At 36.6% G+C, this 23,113-nt stretch overlaps 4 protein-coding genes across 5 annotated transcripts; 2 read left to right on the forward strand and 2 right to left on the reverse strand.

Annotated features, from left to right (window-relative positions):
• The first annotated feature begins 4,929 nt into the window (after positions 1-4,929).
• LOC106343853 (B3 domain-containing protein REM17-like) lies at positions 4,930-7,368 on the forward strand. 2 transcript variants are annotated; one of them, XM_013783183.1, is made up of 6 exons: positions 4,930-5,043; positions 5,122-5,431; positions 5,511-5,641; positions 5,924-6,262; positions 6,348-6,854; positions 6,951-7,368. In XM_013783183.1, the coding sequence occupies exons 1-6, from the start codon at positions 4,966-4,968 to the stop codon at positions 7,200-7,202; spliced, it is 1,617 nt and encodes a 538-aa protein (XP_013638637.1). In that variant the 5' UTR covers positions 4,930-4,965; the 3' UTR covers positions 7,203-7,368. The 2 variants fall into 2 exon arrangements, with proteins under 2 accessions (XP_013638637.1, XP_013638638.1); XM_013783184.1 differs by having other exon boundaries at positions 5,517-5,641.
• Positions 7,369-8,582: 1,214 nt separating this feature from the next.
• Positions 8,583-10,784, forward strand: LOC106343854 (B3 domain-containing protein REM17-like). The gene is made up of 6 exons (XM_013783185.1): positions 8,583-8,663; positions 8,740-9,052; positions 9,247-9,371; positions 9,458-9,784; positions 9,918-10,406; positions 10,488-10,784. Exons 1-6 carry the CDS (start codon positions 8,583-8,585, stop codon positions 10,743-10,745), a joined length of 1,593 nt encoding a protein of 530 aa, XP_013638639.1. The 3' UTR covers positions 10,746-10,784.
• An 87-nt stretch (positions 10,785-10,871) lies between these two features.
• Positions 10,872-12,018, reverse strand: LOC106343855 (transmembrane emp24 domain-containing protein p24delta9). Its single transcript, XM_013783186.1, has 4 exons — positions 11,690-12,018; positions 11,414-11,623; positions 11,261-11,337; positions 10,872-11,163 (listed from the first exon to the last, which is right to left on the reverse strand). Exons 1-4 carry the CDS (start codon positions 11,900-11,902, stop codon positions 11,019-11,021), a joined length of 645 nt encoding a protein of 214 aa, XP_013638640.1. The 5' UTR covers positions 11,903-12,018; the 3' UTR covers positions 10,872-11,018.
• A 1,740-nt stretch (positions 12,019-13,758) lies between these two features.
• Positions 13,759-14,250, reverse strand: LOC106344595. Its single transcript, XM_013783946.1, has one exon. The coding sequence runs from the start codon at positions 14,248-14,250 to the stop codon at positions 13,759-13,761; it is 492 nt and encodes a 163-aa protein (XP_013639400.1).
• Positions 14,251-23,113: the final 8,863 nt, after the last annotated feature.

Consider the following 23,113-nt stretch of genomic DNA (forward strand, 5'->3'; position numbering starts at 1 on the left):
TATTCGTATCAACATTAAACTCCCACTGGAGAGATTCTTTTGAGCTCCATTGTCTACAGACACAAAAAAACTTCAGCCATAATCTGTTAAAAAAATCACAAGAAAAACTCAAAAATATGTTAAAAGTTTTTTATACAACTATTTCAATCAAAGAGAACAACAATAAAATACTATTTCAGATAATTGCCTCTCAGAAGAAGCTAATAACACCATTACATATCAAACGAAAAGCTTCAAACAATCTGATAATAAAGTTTGCTAATGTCAATGTACCATGGATTAAGGATTTCGTAACTGAGCTAAAATAAAAACAAATCGTCACAAGCTTAAAGCCTAACAGCCCGATTCACAAGAAGACAACTCCAAACATCAAATTGAGAATTGAAAAAGTAACATTGATATGAGATACCTTTAATACGATGAAATCAAAAGTATAATTGAGACAGCGGAGCAACGATTGAATCTGAGGAAAACAAAAGAAGATGATAACGATAGAGATAATGGCGGAGGAGATGACCAACGGCAGAGATAATGGCAATGGATATGAGTTACGCCTGAGAAGATGATGTCGGGGATGAAAGACGACGTCGAGAGTCGGAGAGACGACGCCGAGAGTCAGAGACGACGTCGATTTTGAAATCCTGATTTCAATTTTTTGTTTTAATTTAATTAATCAGAGAGGAGGAAAAAGACATAAGAGTAAATGATCCCATTAAATGAAACTCATTTTTGTGACTTTGGGCCTTGAGTGCTAGTTTGGGAAGAGAAACTTAGTTTGAGGCTATCTAAGGTTATTTCTCTATATTTTTAGTCATAAATTTTATAAAATTAATTTTCTATTTTTAATATATATATATATATTTATATATAATTGGATACACACTTCCAACATGTTTTAGCTTCATATTTTTTAAAAAAAAAAACCTTTTTTCTGCTTCCATAAGATTCTGTTTCAATGTAGAGTGGAGATATAAAAGTTGAAATTACCATTTACGGCTGAATGTATACATGGAATTAGAAAGCTACTTGTAAGATCTATAGACTTAGAAAAGCTAACCTGTTCAGATGTAAGATTGAGTAGAGTCTATCAAAACAAGTAAGGATTGAACGGATGTAATGTAGGATAACAAACACTAATGCACAACAGCACAAGAGATACTTTAATATAATTAATGCATAATAATAATCAGAATTCAACTAATGAACTTTTGGTAGTTTGTTTTTGCACAGGTGATAGAAATCTACCAAGGTAGCGAATGTCAATAACCCCTAATTTGTATGTTTTTTCAGTTTTTGTTTGACGATATTAAGTTGTGTTAAATCTGTTTGCAGTATGTTGTAAGAAAGGTTTGTGAGATCAAATATGGTCTTGACTCTTTGCTTGGATAGACGATTCAGTGAGATAGTTCTCCTAATGAATGAATAGGGACATGGACCTTACTGATTAAAGATTTGTGAAAACTAGATTATTCATAAAACGGCATTTTACAAGGTATTTATACTAAGAACTTCTTTATTGTTAGAGCATTGAAGAAACTGGAAAAATACCTAAGCAATGTATAAGATGGGTAGCTTCATCTCCAAGGCATTACCCCATCCGTGACAATAAATTTGCAATCCCCTAAAATTAGAAATATCTCTGTCTTTGTTTGTGTTGTTGTCACTTTGATATCAGTCTTTAGCTAGATTCTTGTGTAGATTATTTCACGAAGATCAATGGCTCTTCATTCCGGCTACACTCTAAATACTGACCAAAACATGAACGAGAATAATAAGCTTCTTTTCTTTCAATAAAAATTACATCAATATAAAGAATAACTAGATTTTGATCCGCGCACACACGCAAATGTATTTAAAAAAATATGATGCTATTTTTTTTATATCACTATTTAGGGTTGGACAAAAAAACTCGAATTCGAAAAATCGAACCGATCCCAATCCGAATAAGTAGTACCAAATCCGAACCGAAATTGATTAAATATCTGAATTATTGAATTATTTAGATTTATATACTTATATATATTAATTATTTTTAGATTTAATATATATAAAAACATAGATTTATATACTTATATATATTAATTATTTTTAGATTTAATATATATAAAAACATAGATTTATATACTTATATATATTAATTATTTTTAGATTTAATATATATAAAAACATCCAGAATATATATGATACTTTTAAGTTCATTTAAATACTCGAAAATATATACAAATAATCAAATGTAAATATATAAAATAGTTAAATAATACTCAAAACTCCAAAAATACTTAAATAATTATTAATTCTCTATCCAAATATTTAAATCAAACCAATTTAAATTGGTTTTCCAAATCCAAACCAAATCCCCAAAGATCTGAACCGAACACGAAATTCCAAACAGACCCGAAAACGAACTCGAACGCCCACCCCTAATCACTATTATATATCTTATATGTGTCATAATAGGTTACAAAAATATGTGTTATCATATAATTAACCGTATTTTATACGTACCATCAAATAAATTTTCTTATAATTAATAATATTTTATATGTACAATCATATAAATAATCACATATATTTTATTTTTAAATTTCAATGTGAAATATAAAAACCATAATTTAATTTGGTGTTTGAAATTGGGCTTTGTATTGTATTTTTTCTATATATATTGAAATAATTTTTATAATGGTTATTGGAAAATATGTTAGTAAAAATCAAATTTTGAATAATTATATATTTTTGAATGAATTTTTGATATAAATAAATTTTAAATTATTATTTTGATTTGAATATGTATATCAAGTAACATAAACCCATTACTTTTTAATATAATGTAATAATGCACTTCCATTTTTTTAATAGCATAAGTCCATTATTTTTTTTCTTCTTAATTTACTGCTTTCCATGTTTCCAGACATCACTATTTTTTTAACTGCTATCTATGTTGTCAAACAAAAGCTTAAAGTACTTCTATTTTAATAAGATAGATATATTTTATACGTACAATCGTATAAATAATCACATATATTATATTTTTAAATTTCAATGTGAAATATAAAAACCATAATTTAAGTTGGTGTTTGAAATTGAGCTTTGTATTGTATTTTTCTTATATATATTGAAAACATTTTTATAATGGTTATTGGAAAATATGTTAGTGAAAATAAAAATTTGAATATATGTATATTTTTGAATGAATTTTTAATATAAATTAATTTTAAATTATTATTTTAATTTGAATATGTATATCAAGTAACATATACCAATTACTTTTTAATATAATGTAATGGACTTCTAATTTTTTTTATAGCATAAGGCCATTACTTTTTTTTTCCTAACTTACTGTTATTCACGTTTCCAAACATTACTATTTTTTTTAACTCCTATATATGTTGCCAAACAAAAGCTTAAAATACTTATATACTTTAATAAGATAGATGCTTCATAGGTTCTTTCTTACTTTTCATTTTTTTAAACAAAAACATTTTTTTATCTAATTAAAAGAAAATACATATTTTCCTCCTCATTCCTAGGCATAGGCATTCGGGGTCCCAATCGAGTTTCGGTTTTGTCCACTTGGGTCTCGGTTTTCCGGGTTTATCAAAATCAGCCCTATTCAGTTTATGTGAAAGTTTGGTTCAGGACCTGTTAAGGTTCTATCAGGTTCGGGTCGGAGTAAGTAAATCTTAAAAAAACCGGTACAACCCAATGTACTTTCGGGTTTGAGTCCTAACCGGATCTTCGGTTTAAAAGTACCTGATTTGTATCTATTTTATAACCAAAACATAAGTAAAATTGGTTCTTCAGTTTTATGATTTGTACCTATTTTGTAACGAAAACATAAGTAAAATTGATTCAAAAATATGAAAACAACATCAAATGTGATCATTCAAAATCAAATAAAAGGTAAACATAGTTATTGATAGAAACAAAACCAAATAAATAAAAGTATAAAACAAAAACCAAGTTCTCGTGAAATGAAATGAGAAACATTATTCAATGAAAACAAAACTAAAATTTAAAAACTTCAAACTTCAAACTTCAACCGCCACCTTCAACCATCAACTTTCATGTAATAGATGTATTTTCGATGTTAAATAATATCTTAGTGTATTTGGGATACATATTAGGAATTGAGATCATGTTTGGTACAAGTTATTTTTTTGGAATTTTGAATGTTTCGGGTTCTATCGAGTATCCATTTAGGCTCGGGTCGGACCTATGTACCATAAAACAAGATCCATTCGGTATTTATGTCGGATCCGGATCGGTTCGGATTAATTTTTATCGGTTCGGGTTTCCGGGTTCGGTTTATTTTCCCATCCCTACTCATTCCTGTTCATTTTCATTTATTATTATTCTTATTCCTTCTAACTAAAGACTGCAAAATTAGATTATTTATAGAAATGCCATTTTTACAAAGTATTTATACCAAGCACTTTATTGTTGCTAGGGCATTGAAATACTGGAAAAATGCGCGAGCAATGTATAAGATGGTAGTTTCATCTCCAAGGCACATACCATTCGTGACAATAACTCCATTTTACTAGTTTTTTCAAAAGCTCGAAACTTGCAATCCCCTAATAAGACATACCTGTGTCTTTGTGTGTGTTATCTTTTTGATATCTGTCTTTAGCAAAGATTATTTACGAAGATCAACGGCTCTTAAAAGCAATATTTTTCTATTGGATAGACATGGTTTTTTGGACAAGACAACAAAGTTTCTGGAAAAGGTAACTGTAACTCGAAATTATTCACTATCTATATCGTCCACCTCGAGAGATTCAAACCAAGAAGACAAGTGTCATAAAAGTTCTCACCTTTATGAAAGTTTGGGTCCACCATAAGATTCCTTCCTATTATTCTCTCTGCTCATGATATAGACATTAGAGATTTCTTCAGAGGTTTTCTCTTGAAGTGTTCAACAATGGCTCATCAATCTTCAGAGGTTTTCTCTTGAAGTGTTCAACAATGGCTCATCAATCTCTTCACTCTCCAACCAACCCACATTTCTTCCAGCCTCTCCTTCCTGGCTTCCACACACACCTCGTACTCTTAACTCTTTTCTTGCGCTCCAAGCACGATGTATGTTTCCTTTGCTTAACTTTTGTTGTATGTTTGGTGCAGAACATTCCTGTAGCTTTCTTCTCGAAGCACGTCCAAGGAAGAAACAAGCACATCAAGACTGCGAAACTGAGAACATATGCCTCCGCTAAAACTTGGTTAGTGAAGATAAACGGCTTGAGATTCACCGATGGATGGGAAGATTTTGCAGTAGCGCATGAGCTCCGGATTGGTGACATCATCATTTTCAGACATGAAGGAGAGATGGTGTTCCATGTCACAGCTTTTGGACCAAGTTGCTGTGACATTCAATATACTTCAGCATCATCTCACAACATCATTGATGATAGTCAAGATCAGGCCAACAATACTGGTACAATTTGTTCTATGAAATGTACTCAAATTCTGCAGAGAAAGATGCAAGTTAGAGATGTCTTTATTTTTTTTTTAAGTTACAGGAAACAGTTCAGGAGAGAAGAGAAAGAGAGTCAAGAAGAATCCAAGAACGAAAGAAGAGTCTTCATCAGATCATTCTCATTTTGTGGCACATGTCTCACCCTCAAGTCTAAGTTGTGATCGCCTGGTTAGATTAGATTAGATTACCACAGTTCATGCAACATATCTCTTAGTTACTACTCCTTCCGTTTTCAGACACTTGACTTTATGCAAATTTCTTAAAAGTTTATATTATATGACCATCGGTTTATTTTTTTGTTGGTTGAATTACGAATAAAATGTTTTTACTTAAAGATATAAAAAACAAATATTTATTTAATTTACGAACACATTTCTAAAACGTAAAAACGGAGGGAGTAGTTTAAATTTGTTAGTAGGAGAGACCCTAATCGAATTATTGGCATTGCAGTATGTACCAAAGGGTTTTGCTATGTCAAACGGTCTGGACAACATGAGCGGTAAGGAGATCGTTCTTCTTAACGAGGAAGGAAGATCATGGAATTTGAATATTACATACAACGAATCAGGCATGCATACATTTGTCAGACCTGGCTGGAGAAGCTTCTGCGCTGAAAATGGGATGAACCAAGGTCATCACTGTACATTCGAACTTGTCCGAAAATCTGCACCACCAGTCCTTCGCTTGTCCCGTGCAGAACATGATCCAAAACTAGCTCCAGAATCTTCACTACACCATTCTTATTATGTGGGATCTGTCTCTTCTAATAGCTTAAGAACTGATAAACTGGTGCATACATAAACTCACACACTTTTTGGAAACTTAAAATGCTTTTTCTTGATTAGTTTATTGATATGCATGTGTGGTTGTGCAGTATCTTCAGATGAAGTTTGTGGCTGCAAATGGTCTGAAGAAAGGATTCAGTGAGATAATTCTAGAAAATGAATGGGGAGGAAGATGGAGTGTAGGTTTGAGACACTACGCATCAAGCAACCGTACTTATCTAGGACCAGGCTGGAAAACTTTCTGTCAAGTAAACGGGATCAAAGCTGAAGATTCCTTTATGGTTAAACTGGTTGAAACTGGGGACAAGCCTGTTCTCTTGTTGTGCACTTCCAACCGTGGGAAAACACCATTAGAGTGTTCAGAAGATAGTGATGATGTAAACTCCCTCTCCTCAGATACTAGCAGCGGAGATGACAGTGGAGAAGAATCCCAAGAAAGTGAAGAGGAGAGTCTTGAAGACGATAGCAGCTCGAAGGACTGCGTTGAGATGGAGAAAAGGAAGCGTAGCTTGAGATGCAAATATCCATCTTCATATAGTAAACACCGTTTTGTGAGATTAACTCTTACACAGAACGCTCTTAAAACCTCTGTAAAGGTAAGTTCATATATAACTCTGTCTTAAGGTTGTTTATTGTATCTCTTTTTTTTTGTGTGTGTGTGTGTGTGTGTCTAAAATCAAATCTTTGCGCAGCATCTTCCGTTGGGTTTCACGCGGGTGAATGGCATCAACAAGCCAAGAAAGATAATCCTGTTAGGTAAAGATGGAGTGAAGAAATGGGTGGTGGATCTTTTGAAGAACAAATCAACTGGAACCATGCGAATTAGAAAAGGATGGAGAGAGTTGTGTGATGCTCATGGTGTAAAGGTAGGAGAGTCCTTTCTGTTGGAACTCATTTGGGATGAAGAAGCAATTCCTGTGCTAAAGTTCTGCACCAAACTCTGAGACTGCTGTGCCCAGAGAAGAAGACTCCTGTGGTACAATATTTTCTTACTCTCTGTCAAGTTTCTTTAAGTTGCAGCAGCTTGTTGACTGCATATTATTCTCTTGTTGCTTCTGGCTAGATGTCTACTTACGGTTCATATCTCTAGTGTGTGTGTAAAAATAAATGGCGAACACTTTGGCATTCATTTAATCTCCGGTTCCAAAAGGACATGCTCAAGCCAAATAGATCCAAGTGTACAAGATCTTGCATATATTTTTAGTCATAAGTTTTATAAAATTAATTTTATATATAATATATATGTGTATATATATATGCTTTGGCTTCCTAGTATTTTAAAAAATCACTTCTTTAATATATATATACAGCATTTTACAAGGTAATTATACTAAGCACTTCTTTATTGGCATTTAAGAAACTGAAAAAATACCTCAGCAATGTATAAGATGGGTAGCTTCGTCTCCAAGGCATAACCCATCCGTGAAATAACTCTTTTTACTAGGTTTTCAAAAGCTCGAAACTAATCTCTGTCTTTGTTTGTGTTGTTGTCACTTTGATATCAGTCTTTAGCTAGATTCTTATGTAGAGTCTTTAGTCTTCACGAAGATCATTGGCTCTTCATTCCGACTACGTACACTTTAACTGGTGGCCAAAACATGAATGAGAATAACAAATTTCTTTTCTTTCCATACAAATTACACCATTTATAAAGAATTATTTTTCATAGGTTCTTTTTTATTTCTCATTTTTTAAACAAAAAGCATTTTTATTAAATTTTAAAAAGACATATTTCCTCCTCATTCCTATTATTTTCTTCATTTATTTCATTATCCTTATTCCTACTAACTAAAGATTGTGAAAATTATATTATTTATTGAGATGCCATTTTTACAAAGTATTTATACCAAACACATTGTTCCGAGGGCATTAAAAAAACTGGAAATATAGGTGAGCAATTTATAAAATGGGTAGCTTCATCTCCAAGGCACAACACATTCGTGACACAACTCCTCTTTACTGGTCTTTTCAAAAGCTCGAAACTTGTAATCCCCTAAATAGTACAATATCTGTGTCTTTGTGTGTCTTGTCATTTTGATATCTGTCTTTGGCTAATTCTTCACGAAGATCAACGGCTATAAAAAGTAGAGAAAGATAAAGACCAAGAAGACAGGTGTCATAAGAGTTACTGGAAAAGGTAACTGTAAACACCATCTATGTCGTCCACCTCGAGAGAGAGAGATTCAAGACCATAAAGAAGACAAGTGTTATAAAAGTTCTCACCTTTATGAAACTCTGTGTCCACCATAAGATTCCTTCCTATTATTTTCTCTGCTCAGGATATAAAGATTTTATTGAGAGATTTTCTATTGAAGTGTTCAACAATGGCTGATGATCAATCTCTTCGCTCTCCGATGACACCACATTTCTTCCAACCTCTCCTTCCCGGCTTTCACACTCACCTTGTACTCTTCTTATCTCTTTCTTGCGCTCCAAGAAAACTGTTTCATTTGCTTAACCTTTGTTGCATGTTTGGTGCAGAACATTCCTGTAGCTTTCTTCTTGAAGCACGTCCAAGGATTAAGTAACGACCACATCAAGACTGCGAAACTGACAACAGATGCGTCCACTAAAACTTGGTTAGTGAAGGTAGACGGCGTGAGACTCACAGATGGTTGGGAAGATTTTGCAGTAGGGCATGATCTTCGGATAGGTGACATCACCATTTTCAGACATGAAGGAGAGATGGTGTTTCATGTCACAGCTTTCGGACCAAGTTGCTGTGACATTCAATATACTTCAGCATCATCTCACAACATCAATGATGATAGTCAAGATCAGACCAACAATACTGGTACACTTTTGTTCTATTAACGTATTCAAATTCACATGGCAGAGATTTTAGAGTTATAGACAATTTAATAATGATTTATATATTAAAAAAAATGTACAAAGTTGAAAGCTTATAGATATGTAATTTTTTCATAAAACTTTGGGACTATATGCCAATGCTTCATTAGAGATTTCTTTATTGTTTTTAAGTTACAGAAAACAGTTCAGGAGAGAAGAGAAAGAGAGTGAAGAAGAAGCCAAGAAGGAAAGAAGAGTCTTCATCAGATCACTCTCACTTTATGGCACATGTCTCACCCTCTAGTCTAAGATTTGATCGACTGGTTAGATTTAGATTCCTACAATTCGAGCAAAATATCTCTTAGTTAAACTGAGCTGCTTTAAATCTAATGGTGTGATGGGATTGCAGTATGTACCAATTAGTTTTTCGAGGTCAAACGGTCTGGATAACATGAGCGGTAAAGAGATCGTTCTTCTTAACCAGGAAGGAAGATCATGGAATTTGAATATTACATACACCAAAGCAAGCGTGCAGACTCTTGTCGGACCTGGCTGGAGAAGATTCTGTGCTGAGAATGGGATGAACCAAGGTCATCACTATACATTCAAACTGGTCGGAAAATCTGCACCTCCAGTTATCCGTTTGTCCCTTGCAGAACCAGCTCCAGAACCCTCATTGCACCATTCTTACTATGTGGGATCTATCAGTTCTAATAGCCTAAGAACTGATAAACTGGTGAATACATAAACTCACATTATAGTTTTCATTCACACGTGTTACAAAAAATAAAAAGTTTTCATTCACACCTTTTGGAATTTAAAATGCTGTTTGTAGTTCTGTATATTGATATGCATGTGTCGTTTTGCAGTATATTCAGAGGAAGTTTGTGAATGCAAATGGTCTGAAAGGACTCAGTGAGATAATTTTAAAGAGTGAATGTGGAGGAAGATGGAGTTTAGGTTTGAGATACTACAAATCACTCGACCATACTTATCTTGGACCAGGCTGGAAAACTTTCTGCCAAGTAAACGGGATCAAAACTGGAGATTCCTTTATGTTTAAAGTGGTTGAAACTGGGGACAAGCCTGTTCTCTTGTTGTGCAGTTACAACCACGGCAAAATACCATTAGAGTGCTCAGAAGAAAGTGATGATGTAAACTCCCTCTCCTCTGATACTAGCAGCGGAGAATCCCAAGAAAGTGAAGAGGAGAATTTTGAAGACGAGGGCAGCTCAGAGGAAAGCTTTGAGATGGTGAAAAGGGAGAATAGCTCGAGATGCAGAGCTTCATCTTCATATAGTCAAGACCGATTTGTGAAATTAACTCTTACACCGAGAGCTCTTAAAACCTATAAACTGGTAAACTCATGCACAACTCTGCCTCAAGGGTGTCTCTTGGTCAGTTGTTTTTTTATTGGTTAAAGACAAATCTTTGCGCAGATGCTCCCGCTGGGTTTCACACGGGTGAATGGCATCAACAAGCCAGGGAAGATAACTCTGTTAGACAAAGATGGAGTGAAAAAACAGGTGGTGGATCTTTTGGATCAGAACAGAAACATCGGAATAATGCGACTTGGAAAAGGATGGAGAGAGTTCTGTGATGCTCATGGCGTAAAGGTAGGACAGTCCTTTCTGTTGGAACTCATTTGGGAGGATGAAGAAGCAATTCCTGTGCTTAAATTTTGCACCAAACTTTGAGACTGCTGTCCTGTGGTGTGATACACTACAATATTTTCTATCTATCTGTCAAGTTTCTTGTTGACTGCATTTTCTCTAGTTGCTTCTGGCTAGATGTCTACTTATTGATCATATCTCTAGTGTGTGTAAAATGGCAAACAGTTTCACATTCACTTAAGTTCCAGTTCCAAGGGGACATGCTCAAGCTACAAAGATCTAAATATACAAAAAACCAAGGAATAATCTTGAGTTATGAAAAAGCAAGAGTGGGATTGTTCCATCTAACTAACCATCTTAGATGACTTTCTTCTTCTCCAAAAACGTCTTCAAGTGCATAAACTGCATTCCGGCGACTCCTAAGCATACGAAAAGAGAGAGGAAACTCAACCAAGCCATTTTGGAGTTTGTACCCCTGTTCAGATTCTGCATCTCTTCCTCCCTGAGACAAACAAAACAAAACTCATCACATTATAAGCACAAGCTCATACTCAAAAACATTGAAACGACTAGAAAAAAAAAAGAGAAACTTTATTTACCTGTCTCTGAGATAAAACATCTCATCATGAATCGAGTTGACGGTTTCAATCAGTTGCTTAACCTCAAACTCCATGACCTTTGGTTACGAACACAACACACAAGCATAAGAACAGGACTATAGAGGTATTACCAAACAATATGGAAAGACTCACTTCGACTTGGCTCTTCTTGGCGACACTACCCCAGCTCTTGGAATGAATACCCGTCCTCCAATCAAAATCGATACTCAACGTCACCTCAGGCTTATGACCGTTGGCAGTGAAACAAGCCATGTAGTCTCCAGCTTCAACCGCCGTGAACGCGAATTGTCCCGAGTCCACGTCTTCCGCGTGATGAAACGTGTTCCCGTAACTCGATGTCACCTGTGTATATTCAAAATTTCAAAAATTCAAAAAAATATAAAAAGAAAGAAAGGATTTTGAGAGTACCCTTATGGAGATCTTGTGAGAGGGAGGAGAAGGGTGAGCTTCGTTGGGGTTAACGACGGTGTATTTACCGACGGTCATTGAATTGCTTTTTATGTCTTCCGATATACATTTTGTTCGACCTGATCGCAATTCGAAGTGGAGAGATTGAGATACGCGGCAGATAATCGCTACGGTTATCAGGAACGTCCAGAGGTTTTCTGATCGGAGAACCATGGCGGAAACTTCAAAGAGAGAGATGTTTCTCCTTTTGCTTCAATCGTCAATCGTCGTTGGTGCCACAAGGAAGGTGGAAGACGAAAGGGAGCTTGAGACGCCTGTTTATTTCTAAGAAAAAAATTTAATATAATAACCTGTTTTTTATGAACCTGTATCAACACTCTTCGCGGATCCACTGACATGTGACGGCTCGCGATTACTTGATTTATTAATTTTTTTTCAAAAAAAAAATCAAAAAAAAAAAATTTATAATAATCAAAAGCGGATTTTCGGAATCGAGATTCGGGGAGTTCACCAATGGGGTACTCTAAGTATCAAGTATGATTGTATTTACAATAACAATTTACACAAAAAAATATACAATAATAGTGAAATTTGCAAGAATGGAAAAAAGTGGTGGAGTCCATCACCAGTGGGTATGAAAATACACTGATAACCCTATCACTTGTATCTCTCTCTTTTTTTTTAAAGAAGCAAAATTAAATTATTTCTTTTTGATAAAGGGACATTGGCAAAAGCATACATTTATATATATTATGGTACCAGGAGAAATCAAAGAAACATCAAAACCCTCGACAAGTAGATTCAACAAAAAAGAGCAAGCATAAGCACATCAAAATTTAAAGAGAGAAGACTAGAGCGAGAGAAAGAAGACAAAAGAGCTATTGCCCCAGCTTCGACGAACGCGAATGGGTATCGCAGCTTCTCGGCAGCCGGTGTGTTTGAAACATGACATCGATCTATCCATGATTAGTCTTCACCAAAAGAGTTATCCCCGGAGTTGCTCCGCGCCTCGACCACCGGAATCTACAGAGAGCCGATTCTCAAACTTCCTCTGTAAAGTTCAGCTGCTCCTCGCCGTCACATGCATCCTACATCGCCGCGCACAAACTCTAAAATCTACAGGCCAAGAAGAGCTTCACGTCTAAGAGGGAGATGTCCCGGAGAACCGACATCCCTAACACAAGCTCGTCGACACCAAAATCTTCACAAGGACGGCGCAACAAGAAAACCGTACTCCCCATGAAAACCGTTCATCGCGCAAAGATAATATAATAATTAGCCAGCTAACATGAATTATTAATGTTTACGTATTTGTTAGTTTAGCCGGCTACCAAATATATTTTTATGCATTTGAGTAAATCTTTTCACGCAGTATATTTGTTCGGCTAATATGTATATGTTTCTAGCTATTAAGTTAATTTAGCCGGTTAACAAATATATGTTTTTGTATTTATTTTCCTTGATTTTATTTTGACTTATTTTAGCCGGCTAATATGTATATGTTTCTAGATATTAAGTTATTTTAGCCGGTTAACAAATATATGTTTTTGTATTTATTTTCCTTGATTTTATTTTGACTTATTTTAGCCGGCTAATAAATATCAAATCATATAGTTGATATGTAAATTAACACGGTTAAATGTGGTTTTTTTATATTTTCATAAATTAGCATGATTATATTGTGATTTATCCGGATACTTTACATATTGACTAATGTTTTGAGTTAAAATTACCGGCTATTGGATCTGATGATGGTTATGTCAATTCGTAAACGGATAATATTTGAAATATAATTATGTATTTTTTTTTTTGGCATCAAATAACTTATTTTATTAATCTGCTAAAGGTTCAAACAAGCGAGCTTCATAAGCTAGCCAGTGTGGAACCTTAACGTCTACGAAAGAAAAGGGGTTATCTCGTGATCGACTTGCTTTTGACAAGCAATCCGCACGGATGTTTTCAGAACGTGCAATAAAAGATATTGAGAACTCTGAGAACTCTGATTTAAAGAAATCAATCTCGTCCAATTCCGGTTCAAGAGCCGGCCACGGTGATGTTTGTTGGATGATTCAGACCAGCTGTTGACAGTCAGACTCAAACCTAACGTCTTTGAAGTCGCGATGGAGCAGCTCCTTCATGGCCCAACTGAGGCCCTCCGCTTCCACCTGTAAGGGAGAGGCTGCTCGAGTGTAGTTCCTAAGTCCCACCATGATCACGCGGTCATCGTCGAGCAGTACAAAGCCGACTCCTACCCCTTTTGTTGTCGATTTCCAAGAAGCATCCACCTGGCACTTCCATCTACACCGAGCTGGCTGTACCACCGGTTGTTCTAGCTCCCGCTCCACCTGCTCCTCCTCGATGACTTCCTCGACTATTTGAGCAACTCTCCACTCCTCTGTCTCCTGCCTTGCGTGCTGAACTGTGTCCAAAGGCGATACGTTCTTTGCAGTAAAACACATATCATTGCGAGCTTTCCATATGAACCACAACAACCACGGGAACATCGAGACGTTTGCTGCCTGCATCCTAGGTTCTATGATGTAGCCCAAAAGTGTATCCATATTCGCATAGATAGAAGAGCACGGGAAAATGCCCGGATTTGTCGGGATCGATGAGAGCGCTCAGCACTGAGCTGCAAGGGGCACTCAAATAAAATATGGTTTATTGTTTCATTTTCCTCTCCACATCTCTGACATGTTTCATCCGTTCCACAGTGTCTCTCTTTTAACTTACTCGCTGATGCCACATATCCAGAGGGTACGCTCCACAGGAAGTGCTTTATCTTACGGGGACATTTGAGTGTCCAGATTGCTTTCTTCAAGGCCGTCGTACTTGGCTCCCCTGTCGCATTCTCTTGGAGTCTTCTTCGCTGTTGATTTGCTATTTTATAGCCCGATCTAACTGTGTAAGCTCCAGATTTAGTGAAATCCCATGTGTAGCTATCTTTTCTTCATGTCCGACTTATCTTCAAGGACAGGATCTGGGGAATATCTCCTGCGTCGATAAACTCATGCAGCAAGTTTTCATTCCAGACCTTCCTATCAAAGTCGATAAGGTGATGGACTCTAAGAGCAGGGTCTTGCGCTCCATTCCTTGGAATTGCCGGCCGGGCTATCTCAGTAGGGATCCATAAGTCTTCCCATACCTTTGTATCTGCCCCCGTGCCAATCGTCCGTCGGAGCCGTTCCTGGAGCACTTGCTTTGCTGCCATCAGGCTGTTCCACCCCAACGAAGCATTATAAGCCTTGGCTGTTGTAAGCGGATTAGAATGTCTATAGTATCTACCTTTCAAGACCCGAGCTAGTAGAGAATCTGGAAGCACAAGCAACCGCCAGACCTGTTTGGCTAGAAGAGCCAAGTTAAAGTCATGGAAGTTACGGAACCCCAGACCTCCTTCTTCCGTCGGTACACAGATTTTATCCCAGGCTACCCAATGTAGACCTTTGTTATTATTCCGTGTACTCCATCAGAATCGTGCCACTGCGGCGGAAAGTTTATGGCATATATCTTGTGGTAGTAGATAACAAGATATCGTATAGGTTGGAGTCGCTTGAGCTACTGCCTTGATCTGTACTTCTTTGCCTCCTTTGGATAGGAGCTTACTCGACCACCCGTTGATACGGTTATTCAATCTCTCCTGAACGTAGGAAAAAACTTTCTTTTTCGAACCACAAATCTTTTCTGGCACTCCCAGGTACGTTCCCATTCCACCTTCTTTTGAGATTCCGAGAGATATTTTCATTTCGTTTTTAGTAGACGCTATGACCTTATAACCGAACATAACTGAAGATTTCTCTTTATTCAGTTGTTGTCCTGAGGCTTCCCCATAGACGTCGATGATTTGAACCAGTTCCTCGCATTGGGATTGCTCCGCTTTACAGAAGAAAAGGCTATCATCCGCAAATAGTAGATGGGATATGGCTGGGCTTTCTCTCGCTATCTTGTTTCCTGCTATCTTTTTCGTACTCTCAACATGTTTAATATGAGAGATCAGGACCTCAGTGCAAAGTATGAAGAGAAAGGGCGATGGAGTGATTTCTCCTTTGTATTCACCATTTATCAGCACTTGATAGGATACCGAAGAAATGCATTTCATAATCAGTTGTACCCACCAAGCATAAAAACCGAATTTGAGCAGTAGAGCTTCCATAAAGCTCCATTCTACCCGATCGTAAGCTTTGCTCATATCGGTCTTAATAGCGACGAACTTTCCTTTACAGCTTTGGTTCATCCGAAGTGCATGAAACATCTCTTGTGCTACCAGGATATTATCTGTGATCAACCGACCAGCCACGAAGGCCGATTGTGTCTCCGAGATGATCTGCGGCAGTATTCCCTTCAGTCTGGATGAGAGGATCTTTGAAATTATCTTATACCCAACATTACAAAGACTGATGGGTCGGAACTCCGTAATCGATGTTGGCATATCTGTCTTTGGAATAAGACAGATATTCGTCTGGTTAAGTCTTGCATCAAACTCTTCTGTTATAAAGAACTCCCTCACCATCGAGCACACGTCTTTCCCAATGGTCTTCCAGAAACGTTGGTAGAATAAACTAGTCATTCCATCGGGGCCAGGGGCCTTTTCTGGATTAATTGCGAATACTGCCTCCCGTATCTCCTCATCGTGAGGGATTTTTGTAAGATTTTGATTCATTTCTGTACTTACAGACTCGGTAATATACCGGATAGTATCTTCGATAGTAGAAGGATTTTGAAGTTGTGAAGAGATTCTGGAAATACTCTGATGCTACGGCCGCGATACCTTCTTATGTTTCCACCCATTGATTCATAGAGTTCCTTATTCGCGTGATCCGGTTTCTAGCTCGTCGCTGCTTTGTTTTAGCATGGAAATATCTGGTATTTCGATCTCCTCCTCTTAACCGTAGCATTCTACTCTTTTGTTTCCAGAATAATTCTTCTTCCCTCTATGCCGCACAGAGTTTCCATTTGAGCTCTAGCTCTTCTTCGCTCGATACTAAATCATCCTCTTGTGCCTTCTCTAGTCGTTCCTTGAGCTCCGCTATCAAGATCGCATTATTTGTCGGGTTTCGTCTCTTCCAGCGAGATATTGCCTTTCTTGTCGAGCAGATCTTATCATACAAACCTGCATGACCATCCTGATTCGCTGAATCCCACTCCGACTGCACTGTCTCATGAAACCCTTCCTTTCCTAGCCATCTTCTATCAAATTTGAAGCATCGTTTGTTCTATTTTGCTTTTACTAGGAAACGAGCCAAAATAGGCCGATGATCAGAACCCCAACGCAGTAAATACTCCACAAACGTGTGGGAAAAAAATATCATGCCACTCCTCATTGCCTACTGCTCTGTCAAGTCGACATTGCACTCTACCAGCTCGGGTTCTCCCTGCCCATGAGAAGGGGTTCCCCACCGACGGGAATTCTATCATCCCACAGCCGGCCATCATATTCTTAAAAGGGAGAAAAGAAGAATCAGGTCGCTTTCTTCCTCCTTTCTTTTCCTCGTTCTTCATGATCTCATTAAAGTCTCCCATAAGTAACCATGGGCCAGTTCTATTCGCATTAATACTTAGTAGGCGTTCCCATACCACTTCACTGTGTTCCACCACCGGATCTCCATACACGAAGGTAATGTGCACTTTGTGTCCCTCCAGCTGCGCTTCTATATCAATCATACGATTATTAGAAAATTTCATATCAACCGCAGCATCATCCATATAAAATAAAGCCAGTCCACCACTACGACCACAAGGGTCAACGGTGAACAAATGATCATAACCAAACTCAATCTGAAAGTCTTGCAAAAAAAGAAAATATATTTTTTGTTTCTGAAAGAAAAAGAAAATTAGCATGAAAGCAACGGTGCAACTCCCGCAGGTGCTGCTTAGTCAAGTAGGCTCCCGCCCCTTGACAGTTCCAAGCGATTGCACTCATATCTGAGGATTGGGTGGTTTCTGGAACCCCACCAAACCTGAAGCAGCAGACGATCTTTTGTTTTTCATTGAAGACGGGTACACCTCATTGGGAGGGAAGCGGTGCGAGGTGGAGCTTCTCTCTATAGGAGCACAGCTAGAACGAACTAGTTTACCCTTTGGAGAAGCACGGCCTCTTACAGCAAGCTTCTTGGATGCTAAGGTTCCCTTGCTATCAAGGCTTCTCAGACCTCTTCTCTTACTCTGCCCTGTGGGGACCTTTGCCTTGCTTCCATCCTTATGCTCCTTTGTGCCCGCTCGTGTTTCTTGGTCTCTCCCCAAGACTGGTTTCCGCTTATTCTGCTCTCCATTAGTTGATTTAGTCAGAGGGTCTTCTTGACGTTTCGGAACATGGTCCTCTGTTCCAATCTTTTTACCCACCTCTTTCTCAACTTCGAGTTCATCCAAGAGGTCATCGTCAGCAATCATGTCTTCGTCCATCTCTGTACCTGCGTATTCCTCAGCAAATTTATCCATCTCCTCTTCGGTATATAATGGCAGCTCCTCCTCATTCGTCTTGTTTGTTCCCTTTTTAGCAGCCTCCCGATCATTTTCTTGATCTTCCATATCCTCATCAGAAAGAACCTTGTTGTTATTAATGTTATTATCCAGCTGTACGAGTGAGGAGTGTGCATTCGTAAGCTGATATGTTCCTAGTGTTGCTGTGACTTCCTTTCCCAGGGGGAGATTCTTATGGATGGTTGGTGGCGTAGTGCTGTCTTTGGCCCTTCTCTCCGAGTGTTCTAGGTTCCTCACTACTGATTTTTCCTTTGATCTTTGGTGTCGATCTCTATCAGTGTGCGTTTCTTTCTGATTCTGGTCTACCGGTTTCCACTCTAGTCTAGATTTATTCTTCTCCGGCATAGTGGACTTCCGGCCTCTTCCAGTGTCTCGCATACCACGATGATCCTCAGTAATTGTTCTTTGAGAGTCTGGGGATCGTCTCGTTGATTTAGCTGAGGATTCAGAACGTCCATAATGTTCAGAATATGCCTCATTTCGGGGGCTATGTTCCTTCACTCTCCATTCTGATGACAAACCCGAGTAGCCAAAGCGAGTTCTCTCGTCATATCTCCTCGGGTTAGACTCTCGCTGCCCACTTTGGTAGGGCTATGTTATGTATGATTGAGCTAAGAATGGCTATGTTCCAATTTGTTCGTTTAACTCTAATAAAACAAAAAGATGGTAACCGGATGATAAAAGTGTGAGCCCATTAAAAAAAATATTTTCTATTATATTTATCCGGCTAACACTGTTTCTGATAATAAAAGGTTCTCTCAAAATTTACCATGAATGTACAACAAAATCATGGTCGTCATTAACACTCCTCATTAAGTAAAGCTTCAATCGGAATATGACGATATCAATTAAAACTGGAAATAACAAAAACTTTCAAATTTAAAACATGACATACTACCAGCCAAAAGGTATTTAATTCCAGTTCTCAGCAAGAAGAGCGATCTGGTGAAGACTCATCCTTTTGAGATTTGAGTATCTCTGACCATTCAGGCAATCATTGGTGATAAGGAGGAACACAATCGGAGGCGGAGACACGAGCTCTGTGAGTATGGAACCTCTCGTGAGATATTCTCAGAGAACTTCGATGGGACGACCCAACTGAGGAATGGGCAAACACCAGTCGATGGAAACAAAGGGGATTTAGATGAAGAGGTCATGGAAGATGAAGGGAGGAGGATAGAGAGAGAGAGAGAGAGAGAGAGAGAGAGAGAGAGAGAGAGGTGGAGCTGTTCATCATTTCTTTTTTTTGATGTAAACAATGTAAATGTGAAAGAAGAGAGATGAACAATTTTTTTATTTGAGAAACAAAGCATATATTGATTATAGTGTTTTTTATTGAAAAAAACATTTTCACCGTGATATATCAATATAGGGGTAAAAGTGCCATTAAAAAAAACACATCATCTAAAAATGTCAATTTTCATCCCTGCAAATTACGAGGTTATGTTTGTATAAGGAGTGCAATTTTTCATTACAAATTACAATCTTTGTAATTCTCCTATCCTTATATATAAAGTGGGGAGGGGGAAGAGGAGGGGGGAGGGGTTGTATGCAGAGAGATTTAAGAGAATTGAGTTGATTATTATAATGGACTTACACTTTTATGCAAGTTATGTTTGAGATAAATCTGCAAGTGCATATGATCTAAAAAAATTTAAAGATTAGTTATTTAATGAGAAGTGATTCACATTAGAAGAAATCAAGAGGAAGTTTTGTTGTAGCGATTTGGCTTGACTACTTACAAGATTCGAGTCTATGTACGTACTAGTGATAAAGGGACCAAGACTTGTTAGAATGCTCATGTCCATCTACTTAACATAATTACAATTATTCTCAAATTTGTTTGATAACATTTATTATAAGAAATTATGATCACTAATCAGTCAGTAGTAATCTACTAATAATAGCAATCCCAATTAATTCAAAAGGTTGTGAATTCCATTTATGTTGAAAGGTTGTATCTTTTCAACAATTAAAAGTTGTGTCTTTTCATTTAAAAATAACTATTTATATTGAAAGAATGTGACCATTTATATTAAAAAGTTGTGACTCTTCATATAAGTATTATTACAAAAAGACACAACCTTTTAATTCAAAATATGTGACTCTTCAAACAAATTTTTGAAAATCTATAAATAGTCTAATGTCCATACCTTCTCAAAGCATAATTTTCACTAATCAAATGAAATGGTGAAGAAAAAAACAATTAATAATAGCAAACCCAAACAATGTTAAAAAGTTGTGTGTTTTATAAGAACTTTATTTCTTGTTAAAAGTTGTGTCTTTTCATTAGATATATTAAGATATGTCCTTTCATTATTTGTTTCAAGAGTTGTGTATTAGTTAGTATTTAAATTAAAAAGATGTAATTATTTAAATGAAAATTGTGACTATTCATATATGTATCATTTCAAAATAACTATCTTTAGATTAAAAAGATGTGACTATTTCAATTGAAAAGTTGTGACTATTCATATAAGTATCATTTCAAAATAACCACCTTTAAACTGGCAAAAATGTGACTATTCTTCTATATTAAAGTTTCATCTCTTAATTTTTTATATGAAAAGTTGTATTTATTAGTATGGAGATGAAAAATTATGTCTTTTCGTTTTTATTTTGCTCATATCTATTAATTAATATTTCATAAATATTTACAATTGTTTTATTTCTAAAAATCAGTGTATTGATTAATATGAAAATTTGAATCTCTTAAGTTTTATACATAAAAGTTGCATCTCTTAAATGTTTTACATGAAAACCCCAAACAATGTTGAAAAATTGTATATTTTTATAGGATTATTTCTTGTTAAAGTTGTGTCTTTTCGTTATTTGTTTCAAAAGTTGTGCATTAGTTAGAATTTAATTTTAAAATATGTAATTATTTAAATGAAAAGTTGTGACTATTTATATTTATATCATTTCAAAATCATTACTTTTAATTTGAAAAGATGTGGCTAATAGTTGTGACTATTCATATAAGTATCATTTCAAAATAACCACCTTTAAATTGAAAGATGTGACTATTCATACATATGAATAAAGTAAAAACAAAAGACATAAATTTTCATTTCAATACTAATAAAAATAACTTTTCATAAAAAAAACTTAAGAGACACAGTTTTCATATTAACAATGATTAAAAAATGATAAATATTTACGTGGTGTCATCAACGAAGAGGTACAAATGTGTTGTGATTTAAGAGATATGAACGCATCATAATCTAAGAGGTATAAACGTGTTGTGATTCAAGAGATACAAACATATCTTGATAGGAGTATGAACATTTTGTGACTGAAAGAATGTGAATGTATTTTGACCGAAAATATACAAAACGGTCGTGACCGAAAAGATGCCAATGATCATAAACGAAAAAGTGCGAATGGATATTGACCAAAAGGATGTGAAATTAATCTTGACTGAAAAGGTGGGAACGGATCTTGACTGTGACCAAAGGGTGCAAATGGGTTTTGACCGAAAGGGTGCAAAAGATCGTGACCGAAAGGTTGCGAGACTGAAAAATTGCAAACAGGTCGTGACCAAAGGGTGCAAATGGTTGTGATCGAAAGGTTGCGAATGGGTTGTGACCAAAAAAGTGTATACGGGTCATGACCAAAAAGGGTGTGAACGGATCGTAACCAAAAGGGTGTGAACGATTTGTCACCAAAAGAGTGTGAATGGATCTTGACTGAAAGGGTGCGAACGAGTCGTAACCAAAGGTGTGTCACTGTCAATGGATCATGACAAAAGATGTAAGAATGGATCCTTATTGAAAATGTGAGAACGAAACATCACCAAGAGAATGATAAAGGTCACCCATGATGTTGGTGATATAAGAGTATGATCTTTTCTGGCCAACATAAAAGGTCTATTTAAAACAATTACAAATATTTATGAAGTATTAATATATAGATATGAGTAAAGTAAAAACAAAAAAAGACATAAATTTTCATCTCAATACTAATAAATACAAAAAAATTTCATATAAGTTTACTTTTCATATTAACACTGATTAAAAATTATAAATATTTATATAGTGTCATCAACAAAGAGGTATAAATGTGTTGTAATTTAAGAGATATGAACACGTCATAATCTAAGAGGTACGAACATGATCCAAGAGGTACACACGTATCATGATCCAAGGGGTGCGAAAGTGTTGTGACTGAAAGGGTGTGAATGTATTATCACCGAAAATGTACAAAATGATCGTGACCGAAAGGCTGTGAACTGTCATAAACGAAAGGGTGTGAATGGTTCTTGACCGAAAGGGTGCAAACAGTTCTTGACCGAAAGGATGTGAAATTAATCTTGACCAAAAGGATGCGAATGGATCTTGACAATGACAAAAAGGATACAAATGGGCTATGACCAAAAGCGTGCAAATGAGTTATGACCGAAAGCGTGCAAATGGGTTATGATCGAAAGGGTGCAAATGGTCGTGTTTGAAATATTGCAAATGGTCGTGACCGAAAGGTTGCGAATGGATCGTGACCGAAAGGTTGCGAATGGATCGTGACCGAAAGGTTGCGAATGGATCGTGACCGAAAGGTTGCGAATGGATCGTGACCGAAAGGTTGCGAATGGATCGTGACCGAAAGGTTGCGAATGGATCGTGACCGAAAGGTTGCGAATGGATCGTGACCGAAAGGTTGCGAATGGATCGTGACCGAAAAGTTGCGAATGGATCGTGACCGAAAAATTGCAAACGGGTCGTGACCAAAGAGTGCAAATGGTCATGACCGAAAGATTGCAAATGGGTTGTGACAAAAAAGTGCAAACGTGTCGTGACCAAAAGGAGTAAACGGATAGTAACCGAATGAGTGTGAACGGATCGTAACTGAAAGAACGTGAATGGATCGTGAATGAAAGGGTGCAAACGAGTCATATCCAAAGGAGTGCCAATGAATCATGACCGAAGAGGTAAAAATGGATCGTGACTGAAAAAG

The sequence above is a fragment of the Brassica oleracea genome, chromosome C5, assembly GCF_000695525.1.
Source record: "Brassica oleracea var. oleracea cultivar TO1000 chromosome C5, BOL, whole genome shotgun sequence".
NCBI lineage: Eukaryota > Viridiplantae > Streptophyta > Magnoliopsida > Brassicales > Brassicaceae > Brassica > Brassica oleracea.

Excerpts from the sequence above, each read along its gene's own strand:
- LOC106343855 (XM_013783186.1), bottom strand. The coding sequence starts at position 11,902 with ATGGTTCTCCGATCAGAAAACCTCTGGACGTTCCTGATAACCGTAGCG. Across the intron at positions 11,624-11,689 it reads CTCACAAGATCTCCATAAGG|GTGACATCGAGTTACGGGAA; the intron begins GTACTCTCAAAA and ends GAATATACACAG. Across the intron at positions 11,164-11,260 it reads ATGTTTTATCTCAGAGACAG|GGAGGAAGAGATGCAGAATC; the intron begins GTAAATAAAGTT and ends TGTTTGTCTCAG.
- LOC106343854 (XM_013783185.1), top strand. The coding sequence starts at position 8,583 with ATGGCTGATGATCAATCTCTTCGCTCTCCGATGACACCACATTTCTTC. Across the intron at positions 8,664-8,739 it reads CCGGCTTTCACACTCACCTT|AACATTCCTGTAGCTTTCTT; the intron begins GTACTCTTCTTA and ends TGTTTGGTGCAG. Across the intron at positions 9,372-9,457 it reads GTCTAAGATTTGATCGACTG|TATGTACCAATTAGTTTTTC; the intron begins GTTAGATTTAGA and ends ATGGGATTGCAG.
- LOC106343853 (XM_013783183.1), top strand. The coding sequence starts at position 4,966 with ATGGCTCATCAATCTCTTCACTCTCCAACCAACCCACATTTCTTCCAG. Across the intron at positions 5,642-5,923 it reads GTCTAAGTTGTGATCGCCTG|TATGTACCAAAGGGTTTTGC; the intron begins GTTAGATTAGAT and ends TTGGCATTGCAG. Across the intron at positions 6,263-6,347 it reads GCTTAAGAACTGATAAACTG|TATCTTCAGATGAAGTTTGT; the intron begins GTGCATACATAA and ends GTGGTTGTGCAG.
- LOC106344595 (XM_013783946.1), bottom strand. The coding sequence starts at position 14,250 with ATGGATACACTTTTGGGCTACATCATAGAACCTAGGATGCAGGCAGCA.